At 52.1% G+C, this 26,039-nt stretch overlaps 1 protein-coding gene across 1 annotated transcript; it reads left to right on the top strand.

Annotated features, from left to right (window-relative positions):
- The first annotated feature begins 1,724 nt into the window (after positions 1-1,724).
- Positions 1,725-9,554, top strand: LOC135174501 (C-type lectin domain family 2 member B-like). The gene is made up of 6 exons (XM_064141750.1): positions 1,725-1,749; positions 2,771-2,863; positions 3,198-3,352; positions 3,768-3,871; positions 4,674-4,903; positions 9,466-9,554. Exons 1-6 carry the CDS (start codon positions 1,725-1,727, stop codon positions 9,552-9,554), a joined length of 696 nt encoding a protein of 231 aa, XP_063997820.1.
- Positions 9,555-26,039: the final 16,485 nt, after the last annotated feature.

The following is a 26,039-nucleotide window of genomic DNA, read 5'->3' as shown; positions in this document are numbered from 1 at the left end:
GCCAAGAAGTTCCCCATGTCACTGGTGGTGTTCCCCAAGGGTCAGTGCTGGGCCCAGTCCTGTTCAACATCTTTACTGATGATCTGGATGAGGGGATTGAGTCCAGCAGCAGTAAGTTTGTAGATGCCACCAAGCTAGGAGCAGGTGTGGAGCTGTTGGAAGGTAGGAGAGCCCTGCAGAGGGACCTGGCCAGGCTGGGTGGGTGGGCAGAGGCCAAGGGCATGAGACTGAACAAGGCCAAGTGCAGGGTTCTGCACTTTGGTCACAACAACCCCAAGCAGCACTACAGGCTGGGGCCAGAGTGGCTGAGAGCAGCCAGGAAGAAAGGGACCTGGGGGTACTGGTAGAGAGTAGCTGAAGATGAGCCAGCAGTGTGCCCAGGTGGCCAAGAGAGCCAATGACATCCTGGCCTGCATCAGGAGCAGTGTGGCCTGTAGGACAAGGGAGGTTATTCTTGCCCTGTGCTCAGCACTGCTCAGGCCACACCTTGAGTGCTGTGTCCAGTTCTGGGCTACTCAATTCAAGAGAGATGTTGAGGTGCTGGAAGGTGTCCAGGGAAGGGCAGCAAGGCTGGTGAGGGGCCTGGAGCACAAACCCTGTGAGGAGAGGCTGAGGGAGCTGGGGGTGTGCAGCCTGCAGAAGAGGAGGCTCAGGGCAGAGCTCATTGCTGTCTACAACTACCTGAAGGGAGGCTGTAGCCAGGTGGGGTTGGGCTCTTCTCCCAGGCAACCACCAATAGAACAAGGGGTCCCAGTCTCAAGGTGTGCTGGGGCAGGTCTAGGCTGGATGTTAGGAGGAAGTTCTTAGAGAGTGAGTGATTGGCATTGGAATGGGCTGTCCAGGGAGGTGGTGGAGTCACCATCCCTGGAGGTGTTCAAGCAAAGCCTGGCTGAGGCACTTAGTGCCATGGTCTGGTTGACTGGCTAGGGCTGGGGGATAGGTTGGACTGGATGATCTTGGAGGTCTCTTCCAACCTGGTTGATTCTGTGATTCTATGATTTGTGCAGGGCAGAGGGAAGGGCACTATAAAATTGTTATTGGTTCTATCAAACTTATCTGAGTCTCTGGAAATTCATCTGGGTAGCTCCTCTTCCTCCAACAATGCTGCTTACATCCTGGGGTAGGAAGAGTTCAGATTGGGGACATCAGTTAAACCCTGACCCAAAATTAGGTGGCTTGGGGCTGGGGTTAGAATCTTCTCACCTTTGAGGGGTCCAAACCAGAATCTTTTGCTCCTCCCCTTTGCAAATGCTCCAAGGTTGCCCCTGAAAACCTCAAAGCTCTACAAACAGCTCCTGGGGGTTTGGCTTCCCTGAGAAGGTCCCTGGAGCTGGGCAGTGCTTTGCTGGCAGCCCTGGAAAAAGGCTGAGAGCAGGAAAGGGCAAAAATGCCAAGAATGCAGAAACAACTCAGCAGCAGAATGGCAAGAGGCAGGGGTGGGAGGCTTTGAGAAGCTGTGGGCGAGGCTGGGACATGGCCAGAGGAGCTCTAAGGAGAAGAAAAGGCTTGGAACTTTCTGTGAGGAGCAGCACTGAGTTTTGGGAAGGATTCTGATCCTTTGGGCTCTTCTGGTGACCTCAAGAGCATCCTGGCAAAGGCCTGTGGCAAAGAAGGGGCTGGCTGTGGTCTGGAGGTGCTCCAAGCCCTGCTCAGCTCCTTGCTGGTGGGGTTGAAGGACGTCCTTGTTCCTGCATGGTGCTGCTGTCCCTTCTGCAGCAGCAGGCATGGCAGAAGCTGTTGGTGACACAGGTAGGTGAGCACCATCCCCTTGCCCAGAGGTCTTTCAGAGCTGCTCTGCATGTTGGGGGCAGCTGAGGGGGAGGTTTCCATGCTTTGGACTGAGGGATGCAGCTTGGGTGGCTTTGAAGGGACATCCAGCACCACATGGGGATGGGCTGAGGGTGTTGGAGTGAGGATGGGAACTGAAATCACCTCTAAGTGGGAAAGGAGGAGCAGGATTGTGCCCATGGACTGGGCACTGCTGAGGCCACAGCTGGAGTGCTGGGTTGAGTCTTGGGCCACTCACTGCAAGGATATTGAGGGGTTGGAGCATGCCCAGAGAAGGGCAACAAAGCTGGAGAAGAGCCTGGAGCACAGGGAGAAGGGTCTGGAGCACAGGGAGAAGGGCCTGGAGCACAGGGAGAAGGGTCTGGAGCACAGGGAGAAGGGCCTGGAGCACAGGGAGGAGAGTCTGGAGCACAGGGAGGAGAGTCTGGAAACCTTCTGAGAAGCAGTTGAGGGAAATTAGGTTGTTCAGCCTGGAGAAAGGGAGGCTGATGGGAGACCTTCTGTCTCCCTCCAACTCCCTGAAAGGAGGCTGGAGACAGGTGGGGTTGGTCTTTTCTCCCAGGTGATGGCACAAGAGGAAATGGCCTCAAGTTGCCCCAGGGGAGGCTGAAGCTGCACATGAGGACCAATTTCTGCCCCTTAGGAGTTGTTCAGGCCTGGCCTGGCAGTGGTGGAGTCCCCATCCCTGGAGGGGTTTCCAAGGCATGGAGATGTGCTGCTGAAGGCCATGGCTTGGTGGTGCCCTGGCAGTGCTGGGTTCAGGATTGCACTCCAGGATCTCCAAGGTCTCTTCCAACCAACCCAGACGAGGATTCTCTTTCCCCTTCTGCCATGGCTGCAAACCAGAGGAAGGGGATGTTTGAAGGTGCCAAAGGCACCCATGGGTGCTAATGGAAGCCCTGAGGGCCTTTAAGAGCTGCAGGGAGCTTGGGGTGCTCTTGGCGTTGCTGGGCCAAGCTCCTTCCACGGGGTCTGTCCCCAGGTTTTGGCCTCAAGTGCATTAAAGACAAGAAGGTTCCCATCGGGGTCACTGTGGTCATTGCTGCTTTGCTCCTCACCATCATTGCCCTAGCAGGTAAGTGGCTGAGGGTGGAGATGCCCAGCAGAGGGTGGAGGTGCCCAGCAGAGGGTGGAGATGCCCAGCAGAGGGTGGAGGTGCCCAGCAGAGGGTAGAGGTGCCCAGGACCACTTCCAGGTCTTCTCCAACCTGACTGACTCCATGGTTGTGCTCATGGAGGGGCTGGGTTGCTGTTTGGACTCCATGACCTTAGAGGTCCTTCTCCACTCTTCATGGCTGTGGCTCAGCCACCAAAGTCTTCTCCTCCTGCAGAGAAAACTCAACAGCAGGAGCCAGCAGGATCTGTTCTGCTTCTTTGCAGCCAGGAAGTGTCCATCCTGCCCATCTTGCCCATCCCCCACCCTCCCCAGCTGCCTGGCCAATGGAATTGGGTACAGGCAAAAGTGCTTTTACTTCATGGAGGACAAAGCTGACTGGAACAGGAGTCAGAGCTCCTGCCTGGCTCTTGGAGCCCATCTGGCCACCATCGACACCCGGGAGGAGCTGGTGAATGAGAAAGCCCTGAGGGGCTGCTGTGTGGGAAGCCTCCAACGGGGGGGGGGGTGAAGGAGCCTCTGGGAGGGAGAATCCTCCGAAGGGGAGGAGGGGGAGAAGAAGGAAACCGCGGGGGGGAGGAAAGAAGGAAGCCTCCAGGTGGGGTGTAAGGAAGAAGGCTCCGGCAGGGGCTGGAGGAGAAAGAAAAACCTCCGACAGAGGAGGGGAAAAGGAAGAAACCTCGGGGGGGAGGGGGGGGGCGGTGTGGTGGCAGCCTCCAAGTAGGGAAAAAAAAGAAGCCTTCAAGGTGCGAGTGAGGAAAGAGAGAAGCCTCCGGAGGAGCCAAAGGAGCCTCCCCTTCAGCGGGAGCAGGTCTGGCCATGGCAGGAGGCTGGAGGTCACCCTTGGCTCCTTCTCTCTCCCGCAGCGTTTCCTCCTGCGCTGCGCCAGCTCCACGCACCACTGGGTCGGGCTCCGACGGGAAGGTTCTGGACCTTGGCACTGGCTCAACGGCTCTCTCCTCACCAACCTGTAGGTCCTGCCTGCTTCTGGAGGGCACAACCATGTCCTGGGCTGAGCTGGGGCAGGGTGGCAGAAGACATCTGCAGAGAAGGTTGATGAGGTGGCACCAAACCAACCCCATTTGCCTTGCCTGAGCTGCAGCACTTGACCCACAGAGCTGTGGGGTGAAGATGTTGGCAGGGCAGTGAGGACATCCCCAGATGAACCCTCCTAAGAGCTGACAGAGCTTGAGGGCATCTCCTGGGACTGAGGCACTGTAAACATTCCCTCTTTTGGGGGTTTTGTTCTGTGGGGGCAGGGTTTTGCTGGGCAGGGTGGTCCCTGCTGCTTGCAGCACTGTAACCCACATGGAAGGTGCTCAATCACCAACGTGCAACCCTTTGGCTTCCCTCAGAGGCTTCTTTCCACCCCTGGAGGCTTCTTTACCCACCTTGAAGGCTTCCTCAGCACCTTGGAGTCTTCCTCCTCCCCCTTCTAGGCTTCTTTCCCTCCTTGGAGTCTTCTTTCTCCCCCAGGAACCTTCCTTCTCCCCTTCTGAGGTTTCCACCTCCTCTTGGAGGCTTCTTTCCACTGCTTGAAGCCTGCTTTCTCTCCTTGGAGGCTTTCTCTTCTCCCCTGAAGGCTACTACTTCCCCACCTTGAAGATTTCCTTCTCCTCTTCAAAACTTTTTTCTCCCCTTGAATGCTTCCTCCTCCTCCTTGGAGGCTTCTTCCCCAATTTGGAGTCTTTTTTTCCCACCTTGGAGGCTTTCTCTTCTCCCTTGATGGCTTCTCCCTGCCCTCCTCAGGGTCTCCCTTCTCTCTGCTCTAGGTTGGATGTGCAGGGCAAAGGAGGCTGTGCCTACCTGGATGGTGCTGGGCTCAGCAGCGATTGGTGCTCCCAACTGAAACCTTCCCTCTGCAGCCACTCCCAGAGGCACCCCAGGAGAATCCAGAGAGGCTCAGGAAGCCTGAACTCCACCTGGAATGTCCCCCTCAGCATGGGAGGTCAACCAGAAGCTGCCATTAGCCCTCCAGGCCATGGCAGGGAGTGTGCCAAGGGTGGGTTTGGATCTCCAGTTTAGCTTCTAGAAGCAGAAGGTCCTTGTAGTGCTGTCACAGAGCTGGGCCCAAAGGAACCTCACTTGGGTCTGAACCTGCACAGCTTTGGCAGTCACATGGGGACCTGGGGATCATGGAATGGTGGGGCTGGAAGGGACTCTACAGATCTAGTCCAGCTCCTCTGCCAAAGCAGTGCCAGTCAGGGCAGGGCACACAGGCACATACCCAGCTGGGTTTGGAATCTCTCCAGAGAAGGAGACTCCAGAACCTCTCTGGGCAGCCTGCTCCAGGGCTCCAGCAACCTCATACCAAAGAAATTTCTCATAATGTTCAGATGGAACCTTCTGGATTCCAGTCTGTGCCCACTGCTCCTTACCTATTACAGGGCACCACTGACAAAAGCCTGGCCCCTTCCTCTTGCTCACACCCTTCAGCCATTGATCAGCTTTGAGCAAATCCCCTCTCAGGCTGCTATTCTGCAGGCCAGACAGCCCCAGAGGCACTCAGCATCTCCTTATCAGGCAGATGGTTCAGGACCCTCAGCACCTTTAGAACCTGCATTTTTTCCAGAATTAATATAGCTCACTGATTGTGATGCTCAGGACTCTCACCACCTGCCCAGTGTTTGTAATGATCTTTGCACAGTCACAGAAACACTGCACAGAGGGAAAGGCAGACACTAGAACAGTTAAGAAATAACTGGCAATAATACAGCAAACATGAAACCATTAGAGCTGGGAAGCAGTTCCTGTGGTCAGTTACGCTGCTTTCCCACTAGAGAGACTCGAGAAGCTCCTTTCTGCTTAGGGCAGCAGGCTTGGATTCAATTAGAGTTTACAGAGTTCTGTTCAAGAGGCTCTTGCATGTTTACTCACAAAATTACAGTTCTGGGCTCCCAGGGCTAAGTACAGTTTCTAGACAGTACCCAAACCCTTGCAGGGAGTTCTGTCGCTGTCTTGATAGTCATTAAGACTTCTGATCTTCCCAGGCTCTCAACAGGGGTGCTGGGAGAAAGGCAGATGACCTCTGACCTGATCCTGCTTCCTCTTGGGTGATCTGTGTCCCTTCCAGGGCTCTCAGTCTCAGAGGAAGACTTTCAGGGAGGATGTGTTGCAGATGTGCAATTTTGGCACCATGTCATGCTGGCTAAGCAAGCCTGTTGCATGAAGGCAATTAATGCCAATCCTGGTCTTGTGCCACAGCAGGTTTCCAGGTAGACAAGCCCAAAGTGTCAGGGCTTGTTATTATGCAGCATGCAGACTGTTGCAGAGCATGGCAGGATGCAGTGGCAGAGAGCAATGAGGTAGAGCGCTGCCAGAAGCTGTGAGCACCAATACAACAGCAGAGCACATTGCTCAGCTCCTTTTATCAATGCACCCTGGGACCAATGGGTCTTTGGCCACAGATTGGCCAATCAGAATGGCAGTTTCCCAAGCTTAATCACATTAGGTGGTACCAGGACTTGCTTTTACCTTTTTAGGGCAGAACACAAACAAGTGCATAAACACCTGCAGGTAGCCTGTAAACAAGTTTGGACAGACATGGAGGCACCAGGCCCTTTGTCTTCCTTTCCATCCCCACACAGCAGGGACCCTCCAGGCCATTTCCACCCCTTCACACAGACACCAGCTGGCAGCAGGAGAGAGAAGGGACAAGCATACCAAGAAGGGACAAGGCTCTCACATTGCAGATGTGGGGCTGAGGGGTGCCTCCTGATCAGCTCATGTTGGGGGTGGTGAAGATGTGAGGGCTGTGCCTGCTCTGGGACAGCTCTGTCCTCAGTGCCAGCAGCTTTTTCTGCCCTCAAGCTTGTGTCCCCCACCTGACCTTGTGCAGGTTCTCATGCTAGCTCTGCTTGTAGCTGACACTGTGGGTCTTGCTGCACAAGGTAGAGTGAAAATGACCACCTTGGGTAGAAGCGACCATCCTGGCTGTCCCTGGGAGAAAAAAAGATGCTTGACTACTGATATGGATCAGGCTGTGGATCCCTGGGATTTCTGCACCCTGTAGGATGCTGTCAGCAGGGGAGTCCTCTGCTCTTCTCCATTTCTCCCTTTCCCTCTGCAGCAGCAAGGCAGGAAGTGAGTCCAGCTCTTAGTGCTGGTCTGTTCTGAGGACTGAGTTGCCTATTGCCAGCTCTGCTCCTATCTGTTGGAGCAGGAAAGGAGCTAAGACTGGAGCCAGGAGTGTTGCTGTTCTCTCAATGCCTCTCTGGCTGTGCTCAAGACAGAGTGGAAAATGGTAAGTGATAGGCTGCTGCAGCTGCACTGATTGCAGGGTGACAAAGGAGCTGCCAGGCCATGTTGCTGGGTTGGGCAGAGCTCTGGAGCTCGTGAAGCTGGCAGCAGCTCCTGACTGTTGGCTCCTCTCTTACCTGGAGTTTCTGCAGAACCTTGAGGGTGTTGATGTGTTGTAGGCCTGATGGGCCAGAAATAGGCTTATACTTGTACTGGCTTGCCCAGGCATATTTTTTTCCTGTGTTAACCAAGGTGCACACACTTTGCTTGTGCCTGCCTTGTGCAAGGCCTGTGCTTTTGCCAAATTTGGGTAATGCAAGCCTATGGTTTTGCCTAATGGGGTCAGGCTTCACAAACTGCCATTCTGATTGGCTATTCTCTGTCCAAAGGACAATTAATGTCAGTCCACATTGATAAAAGAGATACAGCAGGTAAATGCAGTGTGCTCTGCCATGCTCTGCCATTCTATCTGTGCCTGCTGTTGCCTGCTGTGATTGCTTACTCCCTTATTGTTTCCCTGGAAACTCCACTGTCAGGAATTTACCAGGAACAGACTCTAAATGCCTGAATGTGATCATCCTGCACAGCCAGCGTGACCTCATGCTGCAACTGCACATCACAAGACCTCCTGCTTGCACCTGAAAGTCTCCTTCCAAGACAAGAAGTCTTGGAGATACACAGATCATCCAGATGAGCCAGGAGACAAGGTCAGAGATTGTCTGCCTCCTGTCCTTAGAAGCCTGAGAAGAATCAAGTCTCAGCATCCAACAAGACAGAGTCCCCTGAAAGCATTTGGGCACTGTCTGGCCTGTGGCCAGCCCCCACAAGTGGGTAATAATAATTTGTGAGTAAACACTTAAAGCCTCTATGTAATTCTCCACTGCCTTCTGTCATAAGCAGAAAGAGCTCCTTGAGTCCATCTAGTGGGCAGCAAGTGGTGTATTGACTGCAAGTAGCACTGGACCGCAGGAATCTTCCCTTCCAGTCCAGTTAATGCTTATGTATTTTGTGGGTTATTATCAGATCTGGCTACTATCTGAAAAATGCTTCCACGACCATGTGAAGAACCCATTACTGTTACTAAGATCAGTGGTTGGGGGTGGCAGAGTTCTGAATATCAAAATTAATAAACAATACTAATTTGGAAAAAAAAATCATCTCACATCAATTTATTTTCCCTTCATAACATGATGAAACATGCCTTGGGCTGCAGAGACACAGGGAGCAGCTGGAGTGGGTGGATGGCAGCAGTTTCAACCAGATGTCAGTGCTGGGAGTGGAGGGGACAGGGACAGGCAGGAAAGCAACAGTACCAGCAGTGTCTTTGCTTCTCATGGCAGTTTCAAGGCGCACGGCTGACACGGGCTGAATGCCACAGGCATCAGAAGAATAAGAGACAGGGAGAATGCCTGATGCAAGCAAATTCCAGTTTCTTATGTCCCAAGCATGGGTTTATATACTTTCCATCAGAAGGCTACACAAGAAGGTTACAAATCATGTTAGATTCTAACTGGTTGCATATATTTGTGTTAGGATTGCACACTAATTGCTAGGATACATTAATTACCTATTTCTTATCTCCTAACAAGACACACAATAACTGTCCTTAACAAAGCTATATTATCTAGTCCTTCAGAGAGTATACCAAATTAATCCTAAGGAGAGAATTGTGGTGTCTAGGTAAGAGAGACAGGCACCAAGCTGTACCAAGCTATAAAACTATAAAACAATCAGGTAAGACTTGAGGCCTCTTGTTTTACACACACCACATTCCTTTCAGAGGCACTCTGACCCTACACTTTCACCCAGCTCAGTGTCCTGCTTTCAAGCCCATGGCTTATGCTTCAGTGTACCACACTCAAACATTTCTATAGGACCACTATATCCAATATTACTATATCTAATACATGGCCAAGCAGAATGTGTGTGGGATTGGCAGTGCTGGATGCTTCCAGCAGTGGCTGTACCGCTGCAGCAAGCCCCAAGCTGTAATATGCCAGAGGTGATGTGGAAAGACCTATCTGTGTGCTGCAGTGTCTGCTGGCACAGGGATGTCCTTCCTTCTGCTGCTGCTCTGTGCTGCTCCTGCTCTCAGCAGACTCCTACCAGCTCAGGTCACCTGTGCACATGGTGAGATGAAGACGACGCTAACCCCTTCTGCCACTTGATGCCTTCTGGATGCTGCCCACAGGGTGGTGAACTTTGGAACCTGGGCGATGAAACAAGCAGGGTTCATCAACTTGCAGAGAGCCTGAGGGCAAAGGAGTCCTTGGCATGGATAAGCAATGGTTAAACCAGCTTTGGTATGCTTCACCTCTCACTTAGGATTTGATGGCCTCAAGCACTTCAGGAGGGCTCCATCCTCATTCTCTCAGACCCGCGATGGCTCCGCGGAAGGCAGCAGCAGGGACTGACCCCTTGCGGCAGCAGCTTGGGGCCACAGCACAGAAGGGGCTGGGCTGTGGATTCGCAGCTCACTCTCTGTCACGAGTGGAAGTCAGTTCACTCTGGTGCAGTTGTTCAGCGATCTGCTCCATTACAGCTGTTACCTACAGAATATATGGGGGGAGTGGGGGGGAGGGGAAGTGCAACAGGCCTAAGACCCGCACTGATCCCCAGCTGCTTTCCTCAGTCCTCTTCACCACATCCCCCCCAGCACAACACAGTTTCAAGCCCCTCCTTGCTTCCCAAGGTCTGACTCCTGCTCCAGCCTGTGTTGCTGGTGCTGCTGGTGTGCAGCAGCTGTGGTGAGCACAGAACTCAGCAGAGGGTCCAAGGAGAACCTGCACACCCTCCTCCCAAATTGCCATGCATGGCCTCTGCTGGAGATGGAGCAGGGCATCTGAGTGCTGAGAAGGAGGAGGCTGAGCTCAGGTCAAGGGCTGGCTCCCCAAGCCTGCCTTTGTCTCTCCAGGTGCTGGCTGAGTGCTGAGGGGCAGCTGCAGCATCCTAGTGGGAGCTGGGCCAGGACAGGACTGTGCTGGCATCACTTCCTTGAGCTGAGGTCTAACTACTGAGGTACAACAGGCAAGCCAGTTTGCACTTTAGGCACATGTCTGTCTCACGACCAGAATTAAATGTCATCTTCTCTGCAATCTACCATTTGCATCATAAGAGCTCTGAAGATCAAACCACATCCACACCTGGCTTGGAGCAGGCTTTGCCAGCAGATCTGATGCCTTGGCTGCAAGCTTCTGCTTGTCACAAGCTAAGAGATTCCACTATTTGGTGTCTCATGGGATGCGGGGAGTAGAAGAGGTCCTGCCCCAGAGACAGAAATGTGGAGTCACAGGATCATAGAACCACAGAACCTCAGAGGTTGGAGAAGACCTCCAGAGATGGAGTCCAATTCCCATGCCAAAGCAGAATCATTCAGGGTAGTTTGCACAGGAATGCATCCAGGTGGGTTTGGAAAGTCTCCACAACATCTCTGGGAAGCCTGCCCCAGGGGTCTGAGCCTTCACTGCTAAGAAGTTTCTCCTCACATTGAGGTGAAGCCTTCTCTGCTCCAGTTTGCATCCATGGGTCCTTGGCTTATTGCTGTGGACCACTGAAAAGAGATTGGCTGCAGCCACTTGACACCCACCCCTCAGATACTTGCACACATTTGGGGTGGGTTAGGAACTCCCCCCTCACTATGTGAAATTTACCAGGTGTTTTGGTCAGGCCATGCCTTGAGTCCTGTGTCCAGTTCTGGGCCCCTCAGTTCGAGAGAGATGTTGAGGTGCTGGAAGGTGTCCAGAGAAGGGCAACAAAGCTGGTGAGGGGCCTGGAACACAAACCCTATGAGGAGAGGCTGAGGGAGCTGGGGGTGTGCAGCCTGGAGAAGAGGAGGCTAAGGAGTGACTGTCTACAACTATCTGAAGGGAGGTTGTAGGCAGGTGGGGGTTGGTCTCTTCTCTCAGGCAACAAGCAACAGAACAAGGGGACACAGCCTCAAGTTGTGCTGGGGAAAGTGCAGGCTGGATGTTAGGAGGAAGTTCTTCACAGAGAGTGATTGGCATTGGAATGGGCTGCCCAGGGAGGTGGTGGAGGCACCACCCCTGGAGGTGTTCAAGAAAAGCCTGGATGAGGCACTTAGTGCCATGGTCTGGTTGACTGGCTAGGGCTGGGGGATAGGTTGGACTGGATGATCTTGGAGGTCTCTTCCAACCTGGTTGATTCTGTGATTCTATGAATCACATTTAAACACAATGCAGAAGCTGCTAGCAAGTACCATTTTCCCCACAAAATACCTGGACCTCCTATGTCCCAACACACACTCTCAGAGTTGTTCCATGTTTCAGAAGCATTCCCAAAAATGCTTAGATTTCCAACAGAAGCCAGAAAATATGCATAGACCTGCATAGACAAATTCTTAGAGTATTACCAAACCATATCAATTATTATCCAGAAAACATGATCACTTATGGACTTTAAAATCCATGACCAAAATAGCCACCCAAACACTTGAATTATTAAAACTCTCAAAACATCCATTTTTAACTTCCAAATCTTGTCTAAAATAATTATTTTCTACCTAGCCCCACACTGAGATGCCAAATTAATTGTCTCACTTCTAATCTAAATTCCCAGAGACTGAAATATATTTGATAGAACTAATAACTTTTTAGAGTGCCCTTCCCTCTTCCCCCTTCTTTCCCAAAAGAAAGTAATGCAATGTAGAGAGAGGAAAGGGAAACACAGCCAAATAAATAATCTCACTCTGATTTGGAAGTTAAAAAGAAGAAAAGTTTAACAAGTTAAAAAAGGTATCTGAGGGAGGGAAGTTACAAAGGTATAGGGAAGGAAAAACAAATACAACAAGTGTAAATACAACAAGATTTGTCCACCTCGTGGGTGATGGCCACCTGGAAAACAAAGGGACAGGAGGGTGGTGCTGGTAAGCAGGGAGGCAGCAAGCAAGAACAGGAAGTCCCCCTGCTTCTATAGGCCTTTAGACAGGAAGGGGGAGTGGGCTAAGCATCACCTGGTGGTGTTCAGACCCACCCCTGGGGAGGGGTCAAGACCACCTAGAGTGAGGTTCAAGGTCACTCCCCCTGGAGGGTTAACCCCGTTCAACAGCCCAGTGCATAATGTGGAACCAGGTGGCTATGTATATGTCAGGTCTGTTTCAGAAGACCTTGAGCCGAAGTGGACAGGACCATTCCAAGTCCTATTAACATCCTTCACTGCCATCACGATGAAGGAACAAACTGCCTGGATCCACCACACCTGAGTCAAGAAGGCTCCAATGACAGAATGGAAATTCAAGCCCTGGAGTCCCTTGAAACTCAAGCTGCATCGACAGCTGTGCTAAGCTTATTGGTCATAACTGTTAGGGCATGGGAAGGAAATATGTACTTAAGTGTTAGTCGAGAGTTGGCCTCACAGGCTACTCTTGTTAACTGCTGGGGATGCACCCAACTTCCCCGTGGCCAAATGAGAACCCCACTGTTTGGGGCAGCTTTGGTGAATTGGACCTGGGGGCCACCACACTGGGTGGCCACATCCAGTAGTGGTTTCCAAGTGCCAACATGGGAAAGATGAGTCAGGGAAGCTAGGTCCAAAATTTGACTTACTAATTGTGGATCCTCAACAAACACCTTCTGTAGAAAGTAATGGAGGTACTGGAAATGAGGTAGGGTGGTGAAATTTAACATTAGGTTGTAGCTGGAATGACTCTTTTCCTCGGGAGGGCACAGGAGACAGCGCATGGGTTCAAGGAACAAACTGTACCTCTTCTAAGGCAAATAGGCTGGATGTCGGAGAGGCTGGTGGGGCCCTACTAAATCAGATTGATTGCTTATTACCTTATGGGTATTGGTAGTTATGTGGAGATAACTATGTCAGAAAGAGTTTACCTCAAAATTGGGCAGGAGTCTGTACTGCAGGTTACCTGACTCCACAAAACACTATCCACAATGAAATCCTGCCCAAAGGACACTGGGGAACTCTTTGGAGGAAGAATCAAAGACTAGCAAACCCCTTGATAGGTGTAATGCTGGATAGCAGAGTTTTGTCTGAGCAGGGGCACTGGGAGTAGCACAGATGGGAAGAGCAATAGTAAATATTTCACCCACAGTGGAAATAATTACTAACTCCACTGTTGGTGCATTGCAGAGACTAAAAGAGGGGCATTTTGGGCTGGGCTTTGGCTTGTGCCAGTGTCCTTGTGCCAGGGCTGCCTGCGGAGGCACAGGGGGTAAGTGGAGGTTGTTTCTGGGATCAGGGCTTCAGTTCCTCCCAGTGCCAGTGCCAGTGCCAGCAGCCAGGGTTGCTCCTGCCTCAGCCCCTTGGCATGGCCCCACAGTGCCTGTTCCTCCTGCTGGGCCTTCTGCAGAGCCGGGCAGAGAGGTTCAGGAGGTGTCAGAACCCCCAAACCCACAGCCCCCTAGAACGCCCTCCCAGCCTCCCCAGGCCGTGTTTGCTGCCAGCTTCTGCCTCAGCTTCTCCCCTTGCCCTGGAAACATTTGCTGTCCTGGCTGGAGGGGAAGGCTCCAGCCCCGGCCCCTGCTGCAGCTGCGGTTGGCTGTGGGCACAGCTCCGGGGCCTGTGGTGCCCGAGTGGCACTGCCCTGCCCTGCCCTGCCTTGCCCTGCCCTGCCCTGCCCCGTGTGCCCGGCTCGGCCAGGCCCCATCAGAGCCCACATGCTGCAGACCTGCAGAACGCCCCAGCCCCCCCAGCCTCAGTGGATTCCAATCCCAGCCACAGGTTTCCACCCGTGTGCTCCAAAGGATCCTGATCGCAGCGCTCAGCCCCAAGGGATTCCAATTCCAGCCCCACGGAGCCCCCCCAGAGCCCAGCCCAGAGCAGCAGCCACAGCCGAGAGTCCCCTCCCACACCTCCGGCACCGAGAGCGAGGGGCGCAGGCGCGGCGGGGAAACCCCGCCCACAGCTGGAGCCACAGCCAATCGGGGCCGCGGGGGGGCGGGGCCGCTCCCCAAGGGCGAGGCTCCGCCCACAGGTAGCTGGGCGCCATTTGGGCTGCTGCTGGGGTGGAGCGCTGGAGCGGAGCCTGTGGTGTGGGCGGGCAGCGCTGCGGTGAGAGAGCTGCGGGACCGGGAGGGGTGGCAGGGGGAGAGGAGCCGGGAGGGGCCTGATGGGGCCTGGGAGTACTGAGAGTGGAACCGGGAGGGGCCTGATGGGGCCTGGGGGTGCTGAGAGTGGAACCGGGAGGGGCTGAGGGGGGCTGGGAGTGCTGAGAGTGGAACCGGGAGGGGCTGAGGGGGGCTGGGGGTGCTGAGAGTGGAACCGGGAGGGGCCTGATGGGGCCTGGGAGTACTGAGAGTGGAACTGGGAGGGGCTGAGGGGGGCTGGGGGTGCTGAGAGTGGAACCGGGAGGGGCTGAGGGGGGCTGGGGGTGCTGAGAGTGGAACCGGGAGGGGCTGAGGGGGCCTGGGAGGGCTGAGAGTGGAACTGGGAGGGGGCTGAGGGGGGCTGGGGGTGCTGAGAATGGAACCGGGAGGGGGTTGAGGGGGGCTGGGGGTGCTGAGAATGGAACCGGGAGGTGGCTGAGGGGGGCTGGGGGTGCTGAGAGTGGAACCGGGAGGGGGCTGAGGGGGGCTGGGGGTGCTGAGAGTGGAACCGGGAGGAGGCTGAGGGGGGCTGGGGGTGCTGAGAGTGGAACCGGGAGGTGGCTGAGGGGGGCTGGGGGTGCTGAGAGTGGAACCGGGAGGGGGCTGAGGGGGGCCTGGGGGTGCTGAGAGTGGAACCGGGAGGGGGCTGAGGGGGGCCTGGGGGTGCTGAGAATGGAACCGGGAGGGGGCTGAGGGGGGCTGGGGGGGCTGAGAGTGGAACCGGGAGGGGGCTGAGGGGGGCTGGGGGGGCTGAGAGTGGAACCGGGAGGGGGCTGAGGGGGGCTGGGGGTGCTGAGAGTGGAACCGGGAGGGGGCTGAGGGGGGCTGGGGGTGCTGAGAGTGGAACCGGGAGGGGCTGAGGGGGGCTGGGGGTGCTGAGAGTGGAACCGGGAGGGGGCTGAGGGGGGCCTGGGAGTGCTGAGAATGGAACCGGGAGGGGGCTGAGGGGGGCTGGGGGGGCTGAGAGTGGAACCGGGAGGAGGCTGAGGGGGGCTGGGGGTGCTGAGAGTGGAACCGGGAGGAGGCTGAGGGGGGCTGGGGGTGCTGAGAGTGGAACCGGGAGGTGGCTGATGGGGGGCTGGGGGTGCTGAGAGTGGAACCGGGAGGAGGCTGAGGGGGGCTGGGGGTGCTGAGAGTGGAACCGGGAGGAGGCTGATGGGGGGCTGGGGGTGCTGAGAGTGGAACCGGGAGGAGGCTGAGGGGGGCTGGGGGTGCTGAGAGTGGAACCGGGAGGAGGCTGATGGGGGGCTGGGGGTGCTGAGAGTGGAACCGGGAGGGGCTGAGGGGCCTGACAATGCTGAGAGTGGAGGGAGCAGAACCGGGGGGGGCTGAGGGGATCGGGAATCGTTGAGGGTAGAAGGAGCGGAGCCGCCAAAGCGCTGAGAGGGCCCTGGGGCGCTGAGTGCGGCGGGAGGGGCTGAGGAGGCTGCGTTGAGGGTGGCAGGAGCTGAGCTAGAATGCGGCTGAATGGGGCTGGGAGGGCTGAGAGGAGCGGAGTGGGGGCGAACCCGAAGTGTGTTGATCGGCCCCAGGGCTGCGGGGGCACGCCGGGAATTGTAGTTCGGGTAGGGGTCGGCGCTGTCGTGGCTGGGCTGGGGGGCAGGGGCAGGGCTGGGTCACAGCTCCTGAGAATCTCTCCCCGGGGAGGTTCTGCAGAAAGCTTTTAGGAGGTTTTGGTGAAATGTGAAGAGTTTCTCAGAGGTTGCCAGGAGCTTGGAAGAGATTTTGGTGATGTCTGTTCAGGATTCTGTGCGGAGCTGAGAAGCCAAAAACTCCTCCAAGTCTCTCCCAAGCTCTTGCAGATAGATTTGGGTGTGTTGTGAGGGGGGTTGGGGGAATTCCAGGGGTTTTGAACGGATTTTAATGAGTTTTTAGGCACCTTCAAGAGTTTGAACCAGCTGCTGAGGATTTTCCAGGCAACCTTCAGCCTTGGGAGGTATTTTTGAAGGATGCTGAACAGTGACAGGAGGCAGAACCTGGCTGAGAGCTCTGCACAGTCAGTTTGCAGGAGTTTGGCAGAGACTGGAATGAGTTTTGGAAGATATTTTGATTATTTTTGATCATTTTTAATGACTTCTGAAGCTATTTTGAACATTTTCAGGCCTTTTAAATGTTTTTTTTTAAAGATATTTTCATAATTTTGAGGCTTTCAAATTTTTTTGGAAGATTTTTTATTTTGTATTCTTTCTAATATTAAATATTTTTAAGCCTTAATGATTTTTTTGAAGATATTTTAAATATTTCAAGGTACTTTTAATGATTTTTGAAGCTATTTTGACCAATTTCAGGCCTTTAAAAATGTGTTTTGAAGCTGTTTTGGTCAGATTCAGGCCCTTTAAGTGATTTTTGGAGAGATTTTGACAACTTCTAAGTGGATTTTACAAAGCAGTTTTAGCGCCATAAAAATCCTTAAAATATTCAAGCCTTGGAAAAGAGATTTTAAAAGCATCTTTAGGTGGTTTAATGAAGTCCTAAGGGTTTTGAAATTTTTTAATCAATTTATAAGGGACTTTTAGAGCTTTACAGAGATATTGTTGTCTTGTAGGGCATATTGAAACGTTTTTCAGTGTGTTTGAAGAGTGTCAAATAGATCAATAAGCTTCAAGAGTCTCTTCAGCATTGGTTTCTTTGACTTGTTGAGAGTTGTTTAAGAGATTTGAATGAAATGTCAGGAATTGTGGATCAGCTCTGAAGGGAAGTGTTGACTTTTGAGGTAGTCTTTAGGTAGTTTGAGGAAGTTCTGTGAGGTTTGAAAGGTCTGTGATGAGGTTTTAGGGGCATTTAAGAGATTTAAAGAGAGGTTGATGACTTTTAGTGTACCTTTAAGCCTGTTTCAGCCTTTCTCAAGGGTGTGGAAAGCTTAAGGACACCCAGAAAGTCATTGAAATCTCTGCAGAAGGAGTTGGAAGAGTTACAAAAAGATTTTAGTAACTTCTGCTGAGTTCTCTAAGTTGTTTTGGTGATTTTTCAGACATCTTTGAAGAGCTTGGCAAACACAGAACTCAGGAAAGTCTTTCCTGTGCTGTTTGGAATGTTGAATGCATCTTTAGGTGTATTTAGAAACTTAGAGGAGTTTTGAAACTCTTAACGAGGTTTTAGAGGTCTTTAGGAGTTGCGAAGAGCTGTGCCTCTGGACAGCAGCTGAAGTTGAGCTCTTTGCTGCCTTCCACTGCCCCACCCTGTTCCTTCCTGGCTCCTTTGCTGTTGCCCAGCTCGAGCTGTGCAGTTTGTCCACTTTTGTTGCATTTCTGAAATGGTTTGGGCTGGAAAGGACCTCAAAGCTCATTCAGTTCCAGCTCTGCCATATGCAAGGACACCTCCCACCAGCCCAGGTTGCTCAAGGCCTCATCCGGTCTGCCCTTGAACACCTCTAGGGAGGGAAATTCATAGTCTCCTTGGGCAGCCTATTCCAGTGACTCCCCACCCTCACTGTGGGCAATTTCTTCCTAGTGTCAGGTCTGGGTCATCCCTCTTCCCGCTTCAATCCATTCCCCCGTATCCTATCACTACAGGCCTTTGTCCAGAGCCCCTGCCTAGCTTTCAGATCCTTCCAGCTGAAGCAGTTTTTGAAGGAGTTGTTGCAGGTTTAAGAACTGGGATGTCTGAAACCATCGAGTGCAGTCCTTCTGGGGCCAGACAGTCCAGGAGGTGGACCAGAAAGTGTCATCTGTGTTATTTCATTCCCATAATCCTGCATCCACTGCCCTTAAAAACTGGCTGCACTCTCAGATTTCCCCTTTTCTTCTCCCTCTCTCCCTTTGCAATGTGGACCTCATCTCTGCTATGTGCAGGAGGTTTGTAGTCTGACTTTGGCCTTGGCTGAGCTTTTTTTTTTTTTTTGGGTGCATCATTCGGATTTGTTATGGGGGAAAGTGGAGAGGTATGGTGGGGTGGGGGCATGGGGGCCTGGGATTTAGCCTGATTTGGAGGGAAGTTTTGGAGAATGGTGGCTGAGGTGGACTATGGATGGAAAGCTTTGTCCTGAGGAGGTGTTTGGAGAACTGTGTGTGAGGTGGACTATGGATGGAAAGCTTTGGCCTGAGGAAGTCTTTTGGAGAGTGGTGGCAAAGGCAGACTGTGGACTTGTGTATTTTAGCTGCTCCTGTAGTGCTCTGTGTAGTTCATTCTAACAGTTCCCTTTGCACTGCCAATCCTTTCTGGACTGGTGTGGAGAGTTTGTCTTTAACTGCTTTGAGAGGGGTTGAGTAGCCTCTATCTGCTCTTACAGACAGAAATGGTCAGCTCAAAGGGTTTAGCTTTTCCCAAGCGGATAGAACAGGAATCCACAGCAATAAAAGCTGTCTGCTCCCTTGGACTGCAGCTCTAGAGTTGGGGTTTTTGCTATGTGAACCATTAGGGTTCTAGAGCTTGCTGCTGCTGTTGGAGTTGATGGAATCGGATAATAGTTTGGGCTGGACAAAGCCTTTGAGATCCTAGAGTGCAACTGAGGGGTTCAGCACTACCAGGTGAGCACTGAGCCATGGCCCTCAGCATCACAGTGGCAGAGCTCTTGAACACCTCCAGGGTTAGGGACTCCAGCACTGCCCTGGGCAAGCACTTGCAGGGCTTGACCCTCCTATGCCAGTCTTTGCCTTTGGCTTACTGTGGATGAGGGCCTTGAAGCTGAACCCTATGGCTTGGGGTTAGAAGGCAGAAGTTTGCTGCTGTGTGCAGTAATTGTTCTGGTGTCCAGAGTTGCAGTTTGAGAATGTTGCTGTGAGTTGACAACTAAGCCAAACCTTGCAGACTTGCCTGGGTTCAGCTCTGGGCCCCCCTGGCTCCAAGGAGGACATTTGAGGTGCTGGAGCATGTCCAAAGCAGAGCAGCTCAGCTGGCACAGGGCTTGTAGAATGCCTCAGGCTGGAAAAGGTGCTGGGGATCATCAGCTCTACCCATGGGTGCTGAGGGGTTTGGCATCCTGCTGGCCAAGCCACTTTCCATTGCATACCAGAAGTCCTGGCTAAGAGGAGGTGCCAATGGACTGCAGGGTAGCAAATGTAAGGCCCTAATTGCAGGATGCCCCCAACCCCCCCTATCTCTTGTGCTGCTCCACAGGAGATTCTAGATTCTCCCCTGAGGAGAACCCTCTGGTTTTGGGAGACCCTTTCAGTTTTGGGGGACACCTTTCCACCATGGGCTTCAATGCTGTAGGCATCAGAAGAGGCAGGACAATGCTTAATGTAAACCAAGCCAATCTGTTTATTGCATTCCAAACATGTGTTTCTGTACCTTTCATCAGAAGGCTACAAATTGTATTGAACTGTAATTGGTTACCTGTACTTGCATTAGAAATGACATACTGATTGGTGTAGACATTCATCACATTCTCTCAACAGTACATACATTGTGCCTAAGCAATCTAAGTCAGCAGAGAGAGGCGAAAACCACAGGCTCCAGCCTTACATTTGTTTATATTTGTTACACCATTCTCTAAGGTCATTCCAACCTTCCATTTTATCTTAACTCAGTACTTCTGAGCTTATGCACTCTCACCTGTCTGTGGCTTATGTTCCAGTGTATAATATTCAGACATTTCTGTAGAATCACCACATTTAATATTCCCAACACCTTTCCACCAAGTGGGGGCTGTTGAACTCCAGGACACTTTATCAATGGAAGCTAAAAATGGATCTAAAACTGCTCCACTGGAGCCACAAAATGTTCCATTGGACTCCAAAATTACTCTGGGTGCCCCCAGATTGGATTCTGGCACTCAAAATGTTTGTCCAGGATGCCCCAGTGGCACCCAGGACCCTAAAATGGTCCCCAAGCAACCTCAGATAGCAGATTTGGACCCTAAAACACTTTCCTAAGATCCTTTAGTTTTCCTCCTGGCACCTCAGAATTGCTCCCAGGGACCCCAAGATGATCTCCCTAGATCCCCGAAATGCCTCCCGTGCTCCCTGTGTACCCCCAGGGCTTGTGGGATGATTTCTTGCCAGGTTTTTTGGGTGGGGGGTGGTAACTCTGGTCCTAGCTGTCCCTGTAGCCTCTTTTCAGGCTGCCTTTGCCTTGCCTTGAGTGCTGTGTCCAGTTCTGGGCCCCTCAATTTAGAAAGATGTTGAGGTGTTTGAACATGACAGAGAAGGGCAACAAAGCTGATGAGGGGCCTGGAGTGCAGCCCTATGAGGAAAGGCTGAGAGAGCTGGGGGTGTACAGCCTGGAGAAGAGGAGACTTAGGGCAGACCTCATTGCTGTCTACAGCTACCTGAAGGGAGTTTGTAGCCAGGTGGGGTTGGGTTCTGCTTCCAGGCACCCAGCAACAGAACAAGGGCACACAGCCTTAAGCTGTGCCAGGGCAGGTCTAGGCTGGACATTAGGAAGAAGTTCTTCAGAGAGAGAGTGATTGGCATTGGAATGGGCTGCCCAGGGAGGTGGTGGAGTCACTGTCCCTGGAAGTATTTAAGAGGAGGCTGCATGAGGCACTTGGTGCCAGGGGCTAGTTAATCAGAAGGGTTCAGTGACAGGTTGGACTCAATGATCCTGGAGGTCTTTTCCAACCAGCTTCATTCTGTGATTCTTTGCCATCCTGCCCAAGGAGTGCACCCCCCAGCCCTCTGCCAAGAGTCCTCGGGGGGCTAATGTGGGGGTTGGGGTCAGCCCCCCAGCTGCTGACAGGTGCAGAAGCTCTCTGCTGCCATCCTGGCAGGGCTGCAGAGGCCAAGGCACAGGTGACAGAGGCCCAGGGACACTGCCAGCAGAGCAGGTTGCTCAAGGCCCTCTGCAGCCTGCCTTGGGCTGTCTGCAGGGCTGGGCCTCAGGCCTCTTCCTGGGTAGCCTGTGGCAGTGCTGCAGCAGCCTCCTGGTGCAGAACTTGCTCCTCACACCCAATATCCACCTGCTTTGCTCTCATTGCCTTGGCCCAGCACAGCAGCCCTTGGAAGCAGTCCCTCTGCAGCCTTCTTGCAGTCACTTCAGGCCCTGGCAGCTGCTCTGAGCTCTGCCTCTTCAGGCTGAACACCCCCAGCCCCCTCAGCCTGTGCCCACAGCAGAGGTTCTCCAACACCTGGTTATCTTTGTTGCCTCCTCTGGAGCCTCTCCAGCAGGTCCCTGTGTGTCTTGTGTTGGGGCCCCCAGAGGTATCCCCAGCCCTGCAGGTGAGGCCGCCCCAGAGTAGGGCAGAGGGGCAGGATCCCCTCTCTGAAGCTCTGCCCATGCTGCTGTGGATGCAGCCCAGGCTGCCTTTGATTTTCTGGGCTGCAACCAACCAGTTTGGTGCCTTGTGGCTTTAGGAAGCAAGAATCCAAATCCTTGGGATTGGAAAATTCCTGCCTAGGAGCTCCATGGCTGCCTTGTGCTGAACACTGCCAGCTGGCAGTGGTGGCACCCTCACAGCCCAGCCTAGTGGGTGCCCAGCACCTTGGCAGCCCAGATGGGAGCCCTGCTGCAGGCTGCTGGGGCCTGTGGTGGTGCTGAGCTCTCCTCTGGTTGCTCTCTGCCCTCTCTTTGCCTTCTCTCTCCCTTGGGGTTCCAGCAGTGACTTGGTGCTGGACTTGGCTTGGCCTGGCTGCAGGGCACCTCAGAACCTGGCCTGCCCTTCTCTCTAGCCCAGGGGTTGGGACTGGGGGGGCCTCATGGGCAGGAGCCCCCACTTGGGAACATAGACTGGTGAAAGGAGGTGTCTCGGTTCTAGTATAAATTCCCAGAGACTCAAATATACTTGATAGAACCAATACCAATTTTATAGAGTGCACTTCCCCTTCTTTCCCAAAAGAAAGGAATTAGATGTAGAGAGAGAGGAAAGGTAAGCACACTCAATCTCACTCTGATTTGGAAGTGAAAAAGAAAAGCAGTTTAACAATAAATTAAAAAGGTATCTGAGGGAGGGAAGTTACAAAGGTATAGGGAAGGGAAAACAAGTACCAAATGTGTACATACAACCTGATTTTGATGGTAATGGCTTTGTCCACCTCGTGGGTGATGGCCACGCGGTAAACCAAAGAGAACCAGGACTGGTGATGCTGGTAAGCAGGGAGGCAGGGAGCACAGAGAGCAGGAGAACAGGAAGTCCCCTGCTTTTATAGACCTTTAGAGAGGAAGGGGGAGTGGGTTAACCATGAATCACTTGGTGGTAGTCAGACCCACCCCTGGGGAGTGGTCAAGACCACCTAGGATCAGGTTCAAGGTTACTCCCCCTGGAGGGTTAACCCTGTACATTCCACCCTTTGGTTAGACCATTTCCACCTTCCTACAGTCTCCTTTTCCAAAGATAGGAAAATGTGTCCATGGATTAAGAGTTCTTCAGTCCTTCTTGGTCCCTGGCTGTATCCCAAGGCAATGTGCTTCTCCGGTGCAGATTGGTGAGGTGTGAGCAGGACAGGAACATGGAAGAAGAGTCAGGGAAACAGGAAGAGTTCTTCTGGGAACTTATTAATAAAAGTCATTTCCCTCTGGGAGGAAACATCAGGAACAGTCTCTCGCTGTAGGGCATCAGGCAAACAGGTGTAGGTGAGATGGTTGTAGACATCTGTGATGGTTTGGGGGTTACCCCGCCCCCCCCACTTTTGAATTTGCCCCAGCTAACTCAGACGGACCCTGGGAATATAGATGAAGCAATTTATTTACAGCTAGCAGAATTTACAAGCAGCTATTTACAATATATACAGTTATATACAATTATATACAGAAATATACAAAGGATAAACAATACAAAAGCACAACTCCCCTCCCAGAAACCTGAGTCCCCAGGAGGGGCTTTTAAACCACCCCAACACCTCCCCTTGCCCTCTCAACCTTACCCCAGTTCTCAGGAAGAAGAGAAGTGCAGCCAAGAGGTTAGGGAGCAAGGTTAGTAGGAGCAAGGTTAATGAGATGTGTCTCGGTCTGAAGGCAAAGGCAGAAAAAGAGACAAAATGGAGAAAATTTACTACTTCTTCCCAGAGTTCTCAGCGTGACTGTGAGAGAAGTTGACATCAATTGTTTTTCATTTCACTGCCCGTTATCTAGTTCTTTTACCAAAACATTCCAGCTTGCTTCAAACTAGCACAATCCACCCCTTGTGTACTTCGCTCAGAGTATCGCTGAGAATTACCCAATATAAACTAAACCAATATTTACACTAAAACAATATATACAAGTTCAGTTCACACTTCAATCAGATGTAGGTGATTCAAAAACTCAGAACAGGGACTCTCAGGTGATATTGGGTTCATGCTCACGTACTGTAGATTCTATCGTAGATTCTCTCTGGAGTTCCATGTCTCCACAAGATCTGTCTCTCCAAACCAACAATGGTGTTACGTGCAGTAGCATGTGGAACTGGATAGGTTTCCAACCATCCAGTGCTGGCTTCTACCATCGTTAGCACATACTGCTTGCCAGAATGAGATCGAGGTAAAGTGTTGTAGTCAATCTGCCAGGCTTCACCATACTTGTACTTTGACCATCTCTCACCATACCATAAGGGCTGGATTCACTTAGCCTGCTTAATAGCAGCACAAATGTCACAGTCATAGATGACTTGGGTGATAGCATCCATGGACAAGTCAATTGACCTATCACGTGCCCACCAGTATGTTGCATCTCTGCCTTGATGTCCAGATGAGTCATGGGCCCACTGAGCTAAGAACAGCTCACCTTGGTGTTTCCAATCAAGGTCAATGTCAAGTTCAGAGTTGGTATCAACTTAAGCAATCTTAGCAGCTTGGTCTGCCTGCTGGTTATGTTGATGTTCTTCAGTGGCTCTGCTCTTAGGCATGTGTGTGTCTACGTGCCGCACCTTCACTGGAATTTTCTCCAGCCGTGCATCAATGTCCTGCCATAGATCAGCACACCAAATAGGCTTTCCTTTCCTCTGCCAACCATTCTTCCAGTCCTTTAGCCAGCCCCATAGAGCATTGGCTACCATCCACGAGTCGGTGTAGAGGTAAAGGATAGGCCAATTTTCATGTTCAGCCACATCAAGAGCAAGTTGAACAGCTTTTACCTCAGCGAACTGACTGGATTCTCCTTCTCCATCTCTCGCTTCGGTAACTCTCCTGGTTGGACTCCAAACTGCTGACTTCCATCTTCGCTTGTTAACAACAAGATGACAGGAACCATCTGTGAACAAAGTATAGTTCTTTTCCTGATCAGAGAGATCACCATAGGGAGGAGCTTCCTCAGCACGAGGTATTTTCTCCTCTGGAGGTTTGGTACAGTCTGTGCCTTCCGGCCAGTTGGTGATCACCTCCACCAGACCAGGTCGGTCAAGATTACCCATTCGTGCTCGTTGGGTTATCAAAGCCATCCATTTAGACCAGGTTGCATCTGTGGAATGATGTGGTGATGAACCTTTGCCCTTGAACATCCAGTTAAGAACTGGCAGTCTAGGAGCTAAAAGCAATTGTGACTCAGTTCCAATCACTTCAGAAGCTGCTTTCACTCCCTCATAGGCTGCTAGAATCTCTTTCTCAGTTGCAGTGTAATTTGTCTCTGAACCTCTGTAACAACGTCCCCAGAAACCAAGAGGACGACCACGTGTCTCATTTGGAGCTCTCTGCCAAAGGCTCCAAGTTGGACCATTATCGCTGGCAGCCGTGTACAGAATGTTCTTAATGTCCGGACCAGATCTCACAGGTCCCAAGCCCACTGCATGGACTACTTCTCGCTTGATCTGATCAAAGGCTGCTTGTTGTTCAGGCCCCCACTCGAAATTGTTTCTCTTACGAGTCACATCATGCAGAGGTTTGACAATCTAACTGAAACCAGGAATGTGTAGTCTCCAAAATCCCACCACACCAAGAAAAGAAAGTGTGTCCTTCTTACTGGTGGGAACTGCCATGGTAGAGACTTTGTTGATCACATCCTGAGGAATGTAACGGCGACCATCCTGCCACCGCACTCCCAGAAACTGAATTTCTTTGGCAGGTCCTTTGACCTTGTCTCTCTTAATGGCAAAACCTGCTTGCAACAGAATGTCAATGATTTTGTTACCTTTCTCGAAGACTTCCTCAGCAGTTTGGCCCCACACAATGATGTCGTCGATGAACTGGATGTGCTCTGGAGCTTTACCTTTCTCCAGTGCATTGTGGATGACTGAATGACAGATGGTTGAGCTGTGTTTCCACTCCTGAGGCAAACGGTTGAACTGGTACTGGATTCCTTCCAGGTGAATGCAAACTGAGGCCTGCACTCCTTTGCTATGGGAATAGAGAAGAAAGCATTAGCAATGTCTATGGTTGCATACCATTTAGCCTCCTTCGATTCCAGCTCGTACTGGAGTTCCAGCATGTCCAGCACAGCTGCACTCATGGGTGGCGTCACCTCGTTGAGGGCACGAAAGTCAACTGTGAGTCTCCAGTCGCCCGTAGGTTTACGCACAGGCCAGATGGGACTGTTGAAAGGTGAATGAGCTTTCTCCATGACAGCCTGATCCTCCAGTTGACGAATCAGCTGATGAATGGGCAACAAAGAGTCACGGTTAGTTCTGTACTGCTTCTGATGAACAGTTTGAGTAGCAATTGGCACTTCCAGGTCCTCTATGTCATGATGTCCCACAAGTGCAGATTCATCTGAAAGTTGAGGTCTAATGGACAATTTCCATTTCCCATCCTCAATCTCTACAGATGCTACACCAAAAGCCCATTTGTGACCCTTAGGATCTTTGAAACTACCTTGTCTCAAAAAGTCAATTCCCAGAATGCAAGGCGCATCAGGACCAGTTACAATAGTATGTGTCTTCCACTCTTTACCAGTTAAACTGATCTCAGCCTGTATCTTAGTTAACTCTTGAGATCCACCAGTGATTCCAAAAATAGATATGGACTCTGTCCCTTTACAATTTGATGGCAACAAAGTGCACTGAGCTCCTGTGTCAACTACAGCCCTGTATTTCCGAGATTTTGAACTGCCAGGCCACCT

This window comes from Pogoniulus pusillus, unplaced genomic scaffold (assembly GCF_015220805.1).
Source record: "Pogoniulus pusillus isolate bPogPus1 unplaced genomic scaffold, bPogPus1.pri scaffold_69_arrow_ctg1, whole genome shotgun sequence".
Taxonomy (NCBI): Eukaryota; Metazoa; Chordata; class Aves; order Piciformes; family Lybiidae; genus Pogoniulus; species Pogoniulus pusillus.
Note: the sequence above shows the minus strand (reverse complement) of the source record. Positions and strands in the feature narration are given on the sequence as shown.

What these genes read in the sequence shown, in the direction of transcription:
- LOC135174501 (XM_064141750.1), top strand. Translation starts at nt 1,725, where the DNA reads ATGGCAGAAGCTGTTGGTGACACAG. An exon ending in TCGACACCCGGGAGGAGCTG is followed by an intron (nt 3,353 to 3,767) that starts GTGAATGAGAAA and finishes TCTCTCCCGCAG; the next exon opens with CGTTTCCTCCTGCGCTGCGC. An exon ending in GGCTCTCTCCTCACCAACCT is followed by an intron (nt 3,872 to 4,673) that starts GTAGGTCCTGCC and finishes TCTCTGCTCTAG; the next exon opens with GTTGGATGTGCAGGGCAAAG.